Source organism: Porites lutea, chromosome 1 (genome assembly GCF_958299795.1).
Source record: "Porites lutea chromosome 1, jaPorLute2.1, whole genome shotgun sequence".
NCBI lineage: Eukaryota > Metazoa > Cnidaria > Anthozoa > Scleractinia > Poritidae > Porites > Porites lutea.
Genome location: NC_133201.1, coordinates 8,083,420 through 8,099,889, shown reverse-complemented (window position 1 = coordinate 8,099,889; position 16,470 = coordinate 8,083,420). Strand labels below are relative to the sequence as shown.

The 16,470-nt window shown below is 38.9% G+C and overlaps 2 protein-coding genes across 2 annotated transcripts; both read right to left on the bottom strand.

Moving 5' to 3' along the window:
• Positions 1 to 6,095: 6,095 nt before the first annotated feature.
• LOC140941480 (histamine H2 receptor-like) lies at positions 6,096 to 7,431 on the bottom strand. The gene is made up of 2 exons (XM_073390517.1): positions 7,333 to 7,431; positions 6,096 to 7,001 (listed from the first exon to the last, which is right to left on the bottom strand). Exons 1-2 carry the CDS (start codon positions 7,429 to 7,431, stop codon positions 6,096 to 6,098), a joined length of 1,005 nt encoding a protein of 334 aa, XP_073246618.1.
• Positions 7,432 to 9,669: 2,238 nt separating this feature from the next.
• Positions 9,670 to 10,566, bottom strand: LOC140941380 (adenosine receptor A2a-like). Its single transcript, XM_073390409.1, has one exon. The coding sequence runs from the start codon at positions 10,564 to 10,566 to the stop codon at positions 9,670 to 9,672; it is 897 nt and encodes a 298-aa protein (XP_073246510.1).
• Positions 10,567 to 16,470: the final 5,904 nt, after the last annotated feature.

Genomic DNA, 16,470 nt, shown 5'->3' with positions numbered 1-16,470 from the left:
GGTACGTAAAAGATGGAATAAAGTGAAGTACGCAACGTGCAGGCTCGCTGCGCATTCGTAGAAAAATGTCATCCAGCTTGGGACTCCCAAAATGTGCGCGTTCGAGCAAAACGCACCGTTTTCTTATCCTTGATTTGGTACTTTCCGTATAATTTGTCCAAGATTTTAGAGAATAGTAGCGAAATACAGGGCCCCATACAGGAACATATATTTGTTTATCATATATAAGGTAGTAATTAAAAGGGGGCGGGAGGGAGGGGAGGAAAAGACTTTCTTCCCTATGCCTAGGATACTCGCGGTTCATTAAAGAAACAAAATGCCCTTTATAGTTATTTCCCTAACTTGACGTGATTGCGCGTGCAGGGGCCTAAACAGCTATATTACCATTGTTTTAAAGCAACTGGTTATTTGCTTACTGTTGTGCTTACTATTAGCTATTTTTGCCACATCAAAATTATAGCATTTTTTCCTTATAATTAGAGCTAAAAGAGTCTCAATTTGATAAAAGGTTTTGTAAACAATTATCAAAGAAACTATTGACTTTGTTACGAAATAATTAACAATTATTGATGAGACGAAAAGATGAGACGTACTTTTGCTGATCAGATAATACGAAAGCCGAGTTCGATAATTGTTTTATTACTCATTCAAAGTTCTTCTTAGTTTAAAAACAAGCTAAAACATACTTGCCTCCATCGATGTTAAGTTCGTCTTCGATAGCGCATGTTAATCGGGAAGTTAATAGGAGATAATGGGTCGTTCAGCTCCGAAAATTTAATATTCTCCAAACAGCAGATGTCGTCCGTCGAGTTGTCTTCTTGGTGTTCTTGCTATGTTTTTAGAAAATCGTAATATATCAAGCATGAGACGCAGTGTCTCATCACCAGATGAAACACTGAGAAGAGAGTTCAAAATACGACGCGCAGCGGAGTATTTTTGACAAACTTCGAAGTATTTCATCTGGTGATGAAACAGTGTGTCGAATGCTTGATATTACTTCTCAAACGAATGATTTTACCAGGAGAAGTTAGGGATGCAGAAATGAGCAGTTTTTCATCTGATTTCCAAACACTCATTAAACATTAAGTTCCTTTGTATTTACGTTATGAATTATTGATGAGTTTCAGAAATGTAGTTCGCCTATTTATTCCTCGTGAAATGTTCTGCTATTTTTTTCACTCACTACTAAAAAAACTCAACCTCTCCTTAGGTCTTCTCGGTTAACGGTTCATTAATCTGCGACTTAGCTTCACGATTGTCGTCATTTTTTACATATCGCAGAATTCTTCGTATTTGGTCGACAATAGCAGATTATGTTAATTTTTGCGTGGGATTTTAGCGAATCAGAACAGGACAAATATTTGGAGTGAATAATAATGACAGTTACTTTTTTTAGGGCTATATCATTAATGATATCAAGCACGTTTTTCAATGATCATGTCCACGGCCCAATCTTACTATTAATGAAACAGTCATATCAGTTTTTATTCTTCAGTAATTGAATAAATTCACCTCACAAGACTTTCGAGCAGAGCAAATCAATATCAGTTCAGGAATCAAGAAGGCATGCATCAAGCACGAGCGAACTTATAAAAGTAGACTGATGAATGTTAAGTCCAAAACAAACTCTTAATTCTACAAGCGACACATCTTTTGAAAGATACTTAAGTATGCCTCTTTGAAGGCGCGCATTCTTGCAGAGTAAATCAGAAAATTCATAGCTGAGTTTGACAGAGCCAAGGTCCGGAGCCACATGTGTAAAGGGCTGTTTGGCTTCATACCTATGACAAACCTCATAGTCTTTACCGGAACCCAACAAACTGTAAAAACTCCGGTTGCAATAGCTAAAGTGTAAGCAACACGGACCTCTCTGCGCGAAGTAAACTTTATGGAAACCGTACGGGCTCTTAGGTCCTGTCTTTTCTTCTTGTACCTCAGCAGAAATACTGCGATCATAAAGTATGAAAAGATGATGACGAAGTAGCTCAAGGAAAACGATGTCATCGCCATGAACTTTTTGGGAAAGGACGGCGGAAGGAAAACCATCAAAACAGGAACTGAAATCGGTAGTGCCCAAGAAGCTGTTAGCAAAATCACAAGTCCGCATTTCTTCATGAAAATTTTGTGGTGAAGAGGGAACGCAACGGCGATAAACCGATCCACACTGATCGAGGCTAAGTGGATCACTGAAGCGGAACAAGAAAGATTGACTATGAGACGATACGGCCTTTCCAGGCTTGCTTTGCATTCGTGAAAAAGTGTTCGATTGTAGAAGATTTCCAAAAGAACGGGCTCGCATACCAAGGTGACGAATAAATCAGCGATCGCTAGGCTGAACAGAAGGTAGTTTGAAGTTCGGCGTAGGAGAGGGTGAGTGGCAATGGCAAAACAAAGGAGTAAGTTCCCAAACGATCCCAATATGCACACCATAGCGTTGACTGTGATCAGTGCAATACCATGGGCCATGGGAAGAGAACAACTCTTGGTGTTCTCCAATGATTTGTTCATGTTCTCTTATCGCCTGGTGTTCTATACGGTGTAAAATCAGGATAACTTGGTCTAAGCTCCAGTGAATGGGAAAAACTCGCAACTGATCGAGATATCGAAAAATATGTTTACCTCGCCCAGTCATACGTTATTGGACTTATTTTGACTGGGAGGAACCTATAAATAGTCTACTGACGTGAGCCAGGAATAGACATTCTGAAGGTATTATACTAGCTGCGATAACAATAATTAGATAAGTCAGATTGACAGCCGTAGCTGCAAATATTAGCCTTCTAACAAGCTTTATTGCAATAATAAAATACTGCAAAAGTTTTTAATCTTTGCCACTTGGACCATAGTCTTAACCTGAAGACAGGATCAATTGAATGTCGAAAAACTTAGTATGTTGCGTTTGAGCTAAGCCAGCTAAACCAGGTATCTTCACCATTAGGGTAGCAAGGGTGGCGCAGTGCTGAGAGCAATCGCGGCCTCACACCAGTGTGGCTCGGGTTCAAATTCCGGCGTCGACGCCATATGTGGGTTGAGTTTGTTGTAAGTTCTCGCCTTTGCTAGGAGAGGTTTTTCTCCGGGTACTTCGATTTTCCCCTCTCCTCAAAAAAAAAAACGTTTTCAAATACCAATTCGACCAGGAATCTGGTAGATGAAGAACCAGTAAAAAGAAGCGCTACTTCTAAATCTCCACTTTACTTATTTATTTGACATCATCATCATCATTGCAAATTTTGTAGCTGTTGTTGTTAAAATCTCCATGATTATTATCAAGATATTGTATTGCTTTAGTAATTTGAAGCCCAGCCTTATTGACTTACAAATCTGCTCAGGTCAAGATCAAATCACTTGCGTTGCGTCATTACACCTGTCAGTAATATTGAGCTCAGGTGGCCGAAGTACCTTGCAGAAGGTCAGGCATCATTATCATTTCAATTACTTTGCTATGTTGTTGTTGTTAATAATAATAATAATTAAAAATTTATAACGCGCCTTTTCCAGGCAAATATGATCAAAAGCGCGTGACAACACGTAAGTGTTAAAAGAAAATAAAAGCTAAAATGAGCAAAATAATTAAGGCTAAGAATAAACAACGCTAAAAGTTAAAAAAAGATAAAAAAACACTAAATATATTACATAGTAGGTTAAAAAAAATTACGCATCAAAAGTTAGTCTAAAAAGATGCGTTTTAAGTAAAGATTTAAAACGTTCAAAATTGTCCTCAAGACGGATGTGAAGGGGCAGATTGTTGCATAAATTAGGGGCAGCAGATGAAAAAGCACGATCCCCTAAAGTCTTTTTCAGTTTTAAACTAGGATACTTTAAGATAAGACCACTAGCTGAGCGGAGATTATAGCAATCAAAGCGATCAAGTAACCAGGCGCATGACCGTAGATAGCTTTAAAAGTAAAAAGAAGTATTTTAAAATCAATACGAAATTTGACAGGAAGCCAATGTAACGAACATGGTACTGGTGTTATGTGACTGTAGCGAGGGACATTAGATTTATGCCGAGCAGCTGCATTCTGCAAGCGTTGTAGTTTAAGTAGATGAACATAGGGTAAACCAAATAGAAGGCTGTTGCAGTAATCTATACGACCAATGATAAAAGCATGGACCAAAGTTCGTGCAGACTCCTGGGACAGATATTTTCGGATACGCCGAATATTGTATAAATGGAAAAACCCAGATTTACAAGTTTTGTGGATCTGTTCGTGGAGATTCAAGTTAGAATCGAACCAGCAACGTCAATGCTTCCTAAGGCAATCAATATTTACTTTGGAAAGTTGTTGTTTTGTACCAATCAACATGAACTCAGTTTTGTCATCATTAAGTTTGAGCTTATCCATAAGCATCCACGTACGAATGTCCTATATACAGCGTCCATGGCAATGACCGCATCAGTCTGATTAGTAGCCGTGTCAGGACTAAACGACATGTAAAGCTGAGTGTCATCAGCATAGGCATGTGTTTCTGTGCTGTGACCCCTTCGGTAAGCGGATTGCGAGGTTGGATAAAGGGCGAAGCGACTCATATGACTGTGAATTTGGTCGAAAACAGCGCGCTCTGTCAATTTTGATGTAAAGTCCAAGTTACTGACAGGGCGAAGGTTATTCAACTGCGTCGGGTCTAAGCCAGGTTTCTTAAGGATCGGAGTAACCAGAGCCTCTTTCCATTCCTCAGAGAAATAGCCGCATGATAGCGAAAGATTTATAATTCGTGAAATAACAGGCAACTTAAATAACCGGCAGCAATAACTGTTGTTGTTGAAGACCCCATTTTCTGTTTAAAAAACATGTATTGTGTTTGTGAAGTTTAGCCTTAATCGATTCAGTGTACCTTCTAAACTAATATCTGCTAAGGGTAATAAGAATCATATCACTTTATTTGCATCATTATATCTGCGAGTGACATCTATTTTACGCAGGAACAAGTTTGTAACATATTTAAAAGAAAAACTTTCAGTAAAAAGATCATTGCAATTTGATGTTTATTTTAAAACATGCAAGGCTGTTTAGTTTCATTTTAAGTGTTAAACATGTCTTCAAAAGAAGAGAGATATCTATAAATTGACTAGCCTGCGAAAACAGCCGTCTCTCCTTGCTCTTCGCTGCCGGGGATGTTTTGCGCGGAGGAACGTCTGCCACTCAGCGATTTACATAATGTATCCGGTAGTCATGGGGTTCCACATCCAAATTTGTCCAATTTTAAGTTTTTCCTGGTCGATTTTACTAAAGTGATGTGTTCATCTGCGAACGAGCTCCAGCAAAACTCAAATGCTTGTTCTGGAGAAGAATATATTCCACCAAATTTGATTGTTTTGTTAGAGATTCATCGCGTTTCCATTGACCTTCGTGGCTTTTTGTCTTTTGTCTGTTTTTCGTAAACAATAGCTAAAACAATGTCACTACTCCGTCGGCCAATCAGCGCTTCTTACTGGATTACGGAAAGATTTTACGTCATCAGTATGGAATTATTCCTGGAGTTATTCCTGGTGAAACGTCCTCAGAGGCGAAGAGCGAGGAGAAACGGGCTATAAATTGACCAGTCCAAAGGAGTGAGTCTATTTTTCTGCTCTTCATGTTTTACTTTTTCATGATTTAGGCATTTGTCACAAACAAATGAAAAATTCTATAGAATGCAGCTAGCAGGTTTAGGGGGGAAACTCACGTGATTACATGAATAACACAAGAATAGATTGACCAATGAAGATACTACTACCACTCTCTGTCATTATAACAATAAACATGCACGCCCTGCAATCCACTATTGTTCATTTTTCGTCAACTTTTAGTACTGTTAGAACAAAAATAACTCTAAGCTTGAAGTTGGTTAAAAATATATCTGTTTTTCCCGCCCACTCTGACATAAGAAAAGTTTATGCTGAGCTCGAAAGGACCAATATGAAGTTGTTGATTGCTAACACTGATAGAATATTCTATGCAGTCAGCGCATACTATATGTTTTTGCCTTTCCTCGCTTAACAGGCCATGCCATGCTTATCTGAACGGGACTTACCCGGCCTCTACTATAAGGGAAAAAAATGTCTTTTTTTTTTACTTTTCTGACTTCTTGAACTGTAGTAAAAGTTAAGCACTCTACAAATTCAGGATTGTTCTTGCGATAACAATGTATGCATCTTTAAAGTCTCGCATTCTAGCAGAGTAAATCATAAAGTTCATGGCTGAGTTTGACAAAGCCAAGGTTTGGAGCCACATGTGTAGAGGACCATTCCACGTTATCAATGGTTTACTTGGTGCAAACGCAGTTATCAGGGGAGTCCAACAAATGACGAAAACGCCAGTTGCGATAGCCAGTGTACAAGTAACACGGACCTCCATGCGGGAAGCCAGTTTCACGGAAACTGTTCGAGCTCCTAACTGCTTTCTTATCTTCCTGCGGTGGAGTAGAAATGCTACAATCAGGAAGTGGAAAAAGAAAATACTTAAACAGCTAAAGGCAAAGATTCCAAATGCGATGAATAAGCCGGAAGAGGAAGTTAACGAGACACTATAGAATAAAACGGGCAAAAGAAGGGGGATTGACCATGAAGTTATAAGCATAATCTTAATTCCGCATTTCTTCAGGAAAAGTTTGTGACGGAGTGGAAACACAACGGCAACGAATCGATCAATACTTATTGCAACCAAATGCAATACTGAAATAGTGCATGAAAGACTGCCTAAAATGCCGTACGCAAGTTGTTTCAGGCTACTTGTACACTCATGAAAGAATGTCATGTGGCTGATGATTTCCAGAGCTAGTGGCTCGCATATCAAGGTGACGATTAGATCAGCGATTGCTAAGCTGAATAGAAGGTAGTTGGAGGCTCGGCGTAGGCGAGGGTTTGTAGCAATGGCCAAACAAACAAGCAAGTTTCCAAGTGATCCCAAAACGCAGACGATAGCGTTGATTGTGATCAGTGAAATACCATGAGCCATGGGAAGAGAACAAGTGTCTGCGTTCTTCGATGATTCATTCATGCTGTCGTCTGAACTGATGTACTTTACGGCGTAAAATCAGAATTAAGTTCCCCCCTTTTTTCCAAAGCACCAGAACATGTGAATAGATGAAGTTTGAAGTAAGAAATAAATAATTTGTTTAGCCCGCCAATCTCAGACGTTGTCAGACTTATTGTGACGCAAAAGAACCTAATTTAGTCTACAGACGTGAGCCACTTTGAAACCAGATATAGATATTCTGAAACTCTTATATTGCGATAACAATCAGATAAGTCAGATTGACAGCCAAAACTGTAAATATTGAACCTGCTGGTAATATATCTTTCAGCGATAAATGCAAACCTGTAGTGCATGCTCTTACAATACAGTTTACGTGAGAATTCAGACCATGGTAAATCCGACGTAAATCAAGCGTCGAAAACACCAACAGGCTGTTTATCGGTTTAACTGGGTCAGCATTTTCATATCCCATCGTATTTATGAAGATCATGTATTGTTTTTGTAATTTTTAAAAAGTTAAAGCTAAATAGAATCAATACATGACATTCTCGCTAATATCACTGCTCAGGTCAAAATAAAATCACTCGTAAGAGTTACATCATTACACGGCAAGTTTGCAATTATAAGACGAACATATTTAGGCTATTTTCACACTGAACCTGATAGCATTCCGGTATAGTATCAATAGCAACGGCACAGAACTAAAGCAAGTAGTTCACACGCACAGTAAACATCGAACATCGTGCTGGGACGGTTGGCCAAGAGGGTTTAGTTCCCTTAACCGCAATCCTGACACTCCCGAATATTTACTTCCGTCTAAGTGGGTTCCACTTGTCTTTCAAAGTTATTCACTTCCGTTAAGGTCTGAACATCAGTTCACACTACACCATAATATGGCACAGAACCAAACTGGCACCTGTCTCGTGTATGAACAGAAGGCTTATTTGGTATGATTTTCGTGCCGGCGCGAAAGTTAACCAGTAGCGCAAGAGCTTTCCGGTATAGGCGAATCCTTGTTTACATTTTTTGCCTCATTAGCATAGGCTTATCATTATCTGATGAAGCCAACAAAATGAAATTTTGAATGTTGAAAGAGCATAACAATTTCAGTTATCGTTGAAAATTTGAGCCCGATACACCGAATACTTTCGTAGAAATTTTCTTTGAAAAAATTTACAAAGAATGTGTGAGCTCATTAACGATTCGCCACCCAGTAATTCAGCAGTTTTTAGTTGCTGTTATTTTCTTTGTTACTGATTGCAAAGAGCTAAAACTTGCACAAACTGCATAAATTAACCAGGTCTTTTAACTTTTGAACCTAATTGATATATACAGCTACATCTTCTATGGGTTAACTCGTATGCTAAGATCACGTACTGTTTTAGTTATTTATAGCGCTTTAACTAAAATCTTTTCAGTTCAATCTAAAGTCACTTGAGTTGCATCATTGCACTTGCGAGTGATACTGTGTTTTCCTCTTCACATAGGACCAAGTTTACAATAATCATTGAAATTTGATGTCATTTCAAACCATACATGGCTGTGTGGTTTCTGATTTATAGTATAGAGTACATAGTCAGTCCGGAGAAGCTTTGAACGGAAACCTTTACAGTCACAGTTCCCGCTTTCAACTATATAATTATGATACAGCTCCAACTCCCATGAAGTCGTTTCAGTTAGAGTAGGTTTCTTCACAAAAATCCAAATCCTGATTTTAATTCGAAAACGGATATTTCGTTTCTTCACTAAAATCCAAAAACGGATTATTGATCCAAATGATCCACAACGAAGGTGAGTTCTTTGGATTATATCCAAAACCGGATACTTTGGATACATGATCCGAAGCGTTTCTTTACCGATCCCAAAACACTGAATACTGCCAGCAGTAACTTGAAACAATTTTAATACAAACATCAACTGTTTCACACTGATCATCTTTATGGACATTTTGAACCCGAAGCATGGATTAAACGATCGATTTTATCCGTTTTACCGGCATGGTAAAATCGCAATGCAAACAGGACCTGCACTGACTGTTCTAGTTTACAAGGACAAAACTGCTAAGCAACTTCGCCGGCGCGTCTTGCAAGACTTTACTTTTCCAGTAGCTAGTCTTTTCGCAAGACCCGTTTTGGCCCGTCTAAAGCAGTATCCTATAGCTAATCTTCCGGAATACAATGAAAGATCAGCAAACTTGAAACATTGTTAGCAGCCGTATTATTCTTTCTCGGGGATACCTTCGATCGTGGGTAGTGTATGGAAATAAATGAAAAATAATTCCTTTTTGGATACATGATGTTTCTTTTAATTTTTCTTAATAAAAAATTCTAATGTTCCGGATTATTTTTATTTCATCTTGGATTTTAGGAAAGAAACGCACCCTTAGTCATATGGTTACGTAGGAGGCAAGTCCTTCACTTGTTCATTATGTACCTCATGCATAATCTGCAAATTTTAACTGACTTTAAGTTCAATAGTTCGTGTAGGGATAAAATTTCCCTTTGGTGTGCCATATGAATATATGCTAAGAATAACAAGACGGTCATTTTTTCGTCCACCGCCACGCAAGTCTTAAGCATATATGCCTTCAACCTATACCACGGGCACAAAACGACCGTTTTCTCCCAAACAATGATTTAGAATGAATAATTTCGATTTCAACTTTAGAGAAGTTTTTCAGTTCTTAAAACTTTAGCAAACGCCCAGCACTCTACAAGCGGAGCATCTTTCGTATGATGCTAACGAATGCCTCCTTGAATTCCCGGATTTTAGCAGAGTAAATCAGAAAGTTCATGGCTGAGTTTGACAGAGCCAGAGTTCGGAGCCACATGAGTAGATGAATGTTCTGTTTTACAAAAGGTTTTCCAGTGAAAAAACCCATTGCAATGATCAGAGGAATCCAGCAAGCAGTGAACGCGCCCATTGCGACTGCCAGTGTGTAAGCAACACGCACCTCCATTCGGGAAGTAAATTTCACAGAAACTGTTCGAGTCCCTAGCTGCTTTCTTGCCTTCCTGTGGTGGAGCAAAAATGCCACGATCAGAATGTAGAAAAAGAAAATAAAGAAATAGCTGACGGCAAAAGTTGTCATTCTCAGAAATTTAATGAATGAGCCGGGAAAAAGAGCACGCGGAACGATGTACCTCAAAGCGAGAGCAAGAATCGGAATAGACCATGATAGTGTGAGCATAACTTTAAGTGCACATCCCTCGATGAATTTTCTGTGTTGCAGTGGAAACACAACGGCAACGAAACGATCAAGACTGATTGCGACCATATGCAAGACAGAGGTGGTACATGAGAGATGGAATGAAATGAAGTACGCAACGTGCAGGCTAGCTGCGCACTCGTTGAAGAATGCCATCGAGCTGATGACCCCCAAAAGGAGAGGCTCGCATATCAAAGTGACGATTAGATCAGCGATCGCCAAGCTGAATAAAAGGTAGTAAGAGGCTCGGCGTAGGCGGGAATTTGTAGCAATGGCCAAACAAACGAGTAAGTTTCCAAGTGATCCCAAAACGCAGACGATACCGCTGATTGTGATCAATGCAATACCATGAGCCATGGGAAGGGAACAGCTGTTTGCTTTCTCCAACGATTCATTCATGTTGTCGTCTGAACTGATATACTGCACGGCGTAAAATCAGGATTAAAACTCCCTTTTCGCCCAACACAGTTATGAACAGAAAAAGGTTGAAGTAAGATTTAAAGAAATTTGTTTACCCCGCCTTCTTAGGCGTTATCAAACTAATGTTGACGCAGAAGAGTCTATATATAAGTCCTGTAGACGTAAGCTATTGAAGCCAAAAATAGACTTTCTCAAACTTTTTTACTATAATGATATTAACAGCCAGTAATCTGATGAGACAGATTGACAGCCATATTAGCCTGCTAGCAATATATCTCCCAGAGACAAATGCAAATCCACACTCCGTGTTGTTACTTTACCTGAGCATGTGCTCGTAAAAAGTAGCAATTGATTTACAGTGACCAGTCCGGATGGTCATGCAGTTATTAATGCTTTCTGCATTTTGATTTTATTCTGGAAAAGAAGCGACCTGGTTAAGGTAGAAAAATCCAAACTGACCTGCTTACGCGCAAGTCCAAGCGTCAAAATAATACCTTAATCTTTGGTTGTTCTTTCCTAAGGGTAGCTTGGATAGCATACCAATTAATTTTTAGGGAGAGCGGGAAGTGCGAGGTGGAATTTCTACTTAGTTATTGCAAGAGAGGATGGTCTTTGGAAATTAAACAGTCGTGTCAGGAAATAGTGAGAAATGAGGTTGAGTACAATGCAAGGTGTCTCATAAATTATATCTAGACACTTAACTATACTAAGAAGCTGGTGACTTCCTTTGCTAAGAGGAGGGATCCTTTCTCTCTTCCTTCTCTCGTCTGCTCACAGTTATGATTATTACTTCAAATAAGACACCTACACTCCTGTTTCATTCGTGCTTGACGCGCTTGACACTACTGTCGTTATTAAAATCAAAAAATCCAATTCCATGAGGTTAGTTAAAAAAGTCTCGAAATTACTTTCTTCTGTATGTAAAACGAAGCGAATCAGGGTAATAGGATAAGGATAGGGTAGCAAAATGAAGTCACAACATTTTTTTTGCCTTATAAACAGGGTCAGTGTGTGAAGGCCTCGGCGGCACACCTCTACTCTAACTTTGCTGGAGGTACTCCCCTTCGAGGGCTCCCCCTATCCTTCCCGAAATTCCTAGATGCTACTAGGGGACCTTTCTCAAGATATCAACCAAATCTGGTGATTAAAGCGTGAAAATCCCTGCTTCAGAAAATTGTAGGAAAGTAGAGTGTACTACAGCTCCGAAAAAGCTCGGGAAATGTAGCATGCAGACACCTATGCCCTATTGACAAGCAACTAAACATGTTTAACTAAACCGGGTTTTACAGTACAGGATTCATATAAAATTCACCATGTACTGTAATTTGCACTAAATTTGCAATTAACTAAGTTAGTAAGCAGCTCATTCTTTTATAAAGGAAACAATTTTAAACCGTGTTTAAGTAATTAAACTAGCTTTTAAACATGTTGTTTAAGCTTAGGTGTGAATGGGGCGCTAGAAAAGCTTGTGTCTTTCTTTTCATTCTTTGGAGCTTTTCAGATAATATTTACTCCGTTAATCAGATATTTTACACTTCGGCAGAGAATAATTCGTCAGGTGCCCCTGGCTGACGTCGGTTTATTGCCAAAATGCAGTTTCTTAAACAACTGGCGTGATTGTGAGACCGGCTTCTTTTTGAAATAGCCTGCCAGGCAGAAAAAAAAGTACTGAGACTTCACGTTTCTAAAACACTGAAATAACCTATTCATGAAGATTAGAACTGCTCACAAGTTCAGCTTCCTAAAACTTTCTGAGATCTTGAAACCGTAGTAAAAGTTGAGACCTCTACAGGCGGAGCATCTTTCGAAAATATCAGCATATGCCTCTTTGAAGTCCCGGATTTTAGCAGAGTAGATCAGAAAGTTCATGGGTGAGTTGGACAGACTAGGTTTCGGAGCCACATGAGTAGAGAGCCGTTTCGCTTTATAATTGTGTCATATTTTGGTGCAGTGTTAACACCTATTCGGACCGTCACGGAAGTAAATGCGTAAGAGCGAGGACTGGAAACCATTGAAATGGAAGTAAAATTAAGACGGAATCCATCAGGAAATTGAGTAATTTCAATTTTCAATGGACAAAAACTCTCTACCAGAATAATTTAAATAATATCGCATTCTTTTTTACATTTTTCAAAGGTTATAGACATAATTAGTTATCTGTGATAACGCCAAAGAGAATTTCTTACGAGAGCTTGTGGAAAATAGACGTAACATTTCACAAGAATTATGAAAACACAGATAAAATTCTGAAAAATTCACTGTGTAAGGTGTCATTTTGTGAAATTTGACATTTATTTTCTCGGGCTCTCATAGGAAATTTTCTTTGGTGTTATTGAAAATCTTTCAGACAAAGATGTACTGTTCGGTATTATTGGATGTGAGGACGAGATATTTGTGAATCATATTTTATTACTGGCAAAGCAATATCTATACTCTTGTAGACAGAACAAATATTCCACCTCCATAAGAGTTCTTAATTCCAAAATTAATTCTGTTTTCTTAATCGAGACAATGATCGCTAAGTCAAACAATAAGTTGGAGACCCACAATATGAAATGGAGCAAATATAAATCTGATTAGTATACGATCCTTTCGCCGCTTACTTCATTTGTTATTAATCTTTATTAATTTTTTTTTCACGTAAATAGAGAAGAAGGTACTGGGGGTGTGTTTCTTTGTTTCTTTTTTGTCAGTATGTAATTGTGTGTGAGTCTGCGATGTATATATGTTTAGTTTTCTTTTCTTTTTTTGTACTTCTCCTGCCTGTTCATGAGTCAGTATGTAAAAAATGTAATACGTAACGAAGTAAAAATTCATTAAAATACAAAAAAAAAATATATATATATATATTGTGTGAGCGACTTGTGCCGCCCCGGGCCGTTTCTTTTCATACTATACCTGATAGCTTTCTGCAGCGCCACAAAAAGTGACCCGGTAAAGTTTGAACATAGCCTATTGTAAGTGACAAAATGATAGCCTAGTCTTAAGTTTTTTTTCGTTTCCTACAACTAGCTTGGACAGCACATCAATATTTTATAGGGAGGGTGGGCTTTCTACTTAGTGTTTGCAAGAGGGAATGGTCTTTGAACAGTAGACAGTAGTGTCGGGAAAGAGAGAGAAATGACGTTGAGGACAAGGTGCCTCATAAATATTTTTTTCCGATTGTAGCTGGACACTTCGTTATACTAAGAAACTGGACACTTCCTTTGCAAAGAAGAGGCAACATTTCTCTCTCTGACCCTTCTCTTTTCTGCTCACAGGAAAATCTTATGACTATTACTTCAAATTAGATACCTACACTCCTGTTTCAGTCCTGCTTGACGCACTTGAAACTACTGTTGTTTTTAAAATCGAACGGAGATACCATCTCTGGTCTCCCTTCTAAAGCGAACAAAAGAAAGACACAGACACACAACGCTAAATCATATCATTTTTATTTATTAAACTATGTTTGAAGAGTAAATCTACGAGATAAAAAAAAGCAATTGAAATCAAATGAATGAAGGCACGAATAGCTTGTCCTGCCAGAGATGTAGAGGCTTTACACATTTTGGCCAGAAACGACTTTTACGTCAAGGCGCTTATGTAGAAGATCAATTCGCCAACAGAAACTTCTAAGTTGACGGTATAATATGGTCAGTTAAGCCTGAATCAGACGTCTCCTATTTGAATTTCTTTAACTGCTTTACATCTCCATGAACACAGGCCAGAATTGTTCAGGCCAAAAATCATCCATTTAAGTCAGTGTTCCTTACTACTTGATGATCCAGCTCCTGTCCTCATGAATTCAATTCCAGAAGTGATGTAGACATATAGTACATTAAAAGGTACCGTGAACGCGAAGGTCACTTTATTACAGACTTATTTCTAGTTTATTTATATATTTTTTTAATCCAACACTAAATAATTCTTAAACAATACCGGCCAGCCTTTTCCATAAGCACCCAACGACGCGGTTTTCTCTCAACTGAACATGCTTTAAAAACCTATTATCGAGAATGGTTTTAATGCATTCTGAGGGGCCCTATAAGTTTCTCAGTTAACTGTTTAGTCGTGCTAGAACAAATTTAGGCTCTTGGAACTTAAGTAAATGTATCAGGGCTTCCTCTATCCTTTCCCGAAAATCCTATGGATGCTGTTAGGGTGCTTTGCGATCATTTCGCTCTGGTTACTTTGCCGCTCCCTATTTTAGAACGAGGAATATTATACTGTATTTGAGGCTTACTTGTTTTGCTTTACGGCTTATAGAACGAGCAACATTTATATTTGAAGCGCACTAAATGACTCGAAAATAGGGGGCTAAATAACCGGGTCGAAATGACCGGTTACCGTTAGGGTCTTTACTCAAGATAATAGCCAAATGTGGTGATTAAAGCGTGAAAAAAAGTACCTCAGAAAATCGTAGCGAACTGCTGAATAGAACAGCTCCTAAAAGGCTAGGAAATAAAACAAACACCTAGAAACGTTTCTGCCTTTCTTTCTTTCTCGTTTACTCCCTCAAGCAAGCATTTTACACTTCGGAAGAGAATAATTCGTCTGGTGCCCGTGGCTGACGTAGGCTCATTTCCAGAGTGCAGTTTCTTGAACTGCTAACGTGGTTGTGATACCGGCTTCTCCCCTGAAACAGATAGTGCCTGACAGGAAGTACTGAGACTTTACGTCGGTGAAACACTAAAAAATACTCTTTTTCATAATGATTGGGACTGCTCACAAGTTCAGCTTCTTAAAACTTTCTGAGTTCTTGAAACTGTAGTAAAGTCGTGACCTCTACAGGCGGAGCATCTTTCGAAAAATATAAACGTATGCCTCTTTGAAGTCCCGGATTTTGGCAGAGTAGATCAGAAAGTTCATGGCTGAGTTGGAGAGAGCTAGGGTTCGGAGCCACATGAGTAGAGAGCCGTTTCGATTTATAATTATTTTTCCAGTGGCAAAAAATACAGTCATCAGAGGAACCCAACAAGCCGTGAAAACGCCAATTGCGATAGCCAGTGTGCAAGCAACACGGACCTCCCTGCTGGAAGTCACTTTCACAGAAAGTGTTCGGACACCTAGTTGCTTTCTTGTCTTTCTGTAGTGGATCAGAAATACCACGATTAGAAAATAGAAAAAGAAAATAAAGAAATAACTCAAGGCAAAAACTCCCAATCCAAAAAAATGGCCAGGATAGGAGGCCGGCCGAACGATGGCCCTCAAAACGCGCCCAAGAATCGGGATTGACCAGGATATTATAAGCATAAGCTTAAGTCCACATCCCTCGATGAAGTTTCTGTGTCGCAGTGGAAACACAACGGCAACGAATCGATCAAAACTGATTGCAACCATATGATAGACTGAAGTGCTGCATGAAATTTGGGATAAAAGAGAGTACGTACGCTGCAACCACTCTGTGCACTCATGGAAGAATGTCCTCTGGATTATTACTTTCAAAAGTAGTGGCTCGCATACCAAAGTTACGATTAGATCAGCGATCGCTAAACTAAATAAAAGGTAGTTTGAGGCTCGGCGTAGGCGAGAGTTTGTAGCAATGGCCAAACAAACAAGGAAGTTTCCAAGTGATCCCAGAACGCATATAATAACATTGATTGCGATCAGTGGAATACCATGAGCCATAGGAAAAGAACAACTGTTTGCGTTCTCCAATGATTCATTCATGTTTTCGTCTGGCCTGATGCACTGCACGGACGAAAAATCGGGATTAAGGTCCCTTTTGCGTCCAACATTTGGCAGATGTGAATTGGAAGAAAGCTGGAAGGAAGGTATAAATAAATTTGTTAACGGTCCACTTTGATATTTCAGATCTATTTTGACGCAGAAGAACTTATATTTAATCCTAAGACGTAAGCCAGAAATAAACACTGAGAAACTGTCTTTCAATATGCTATG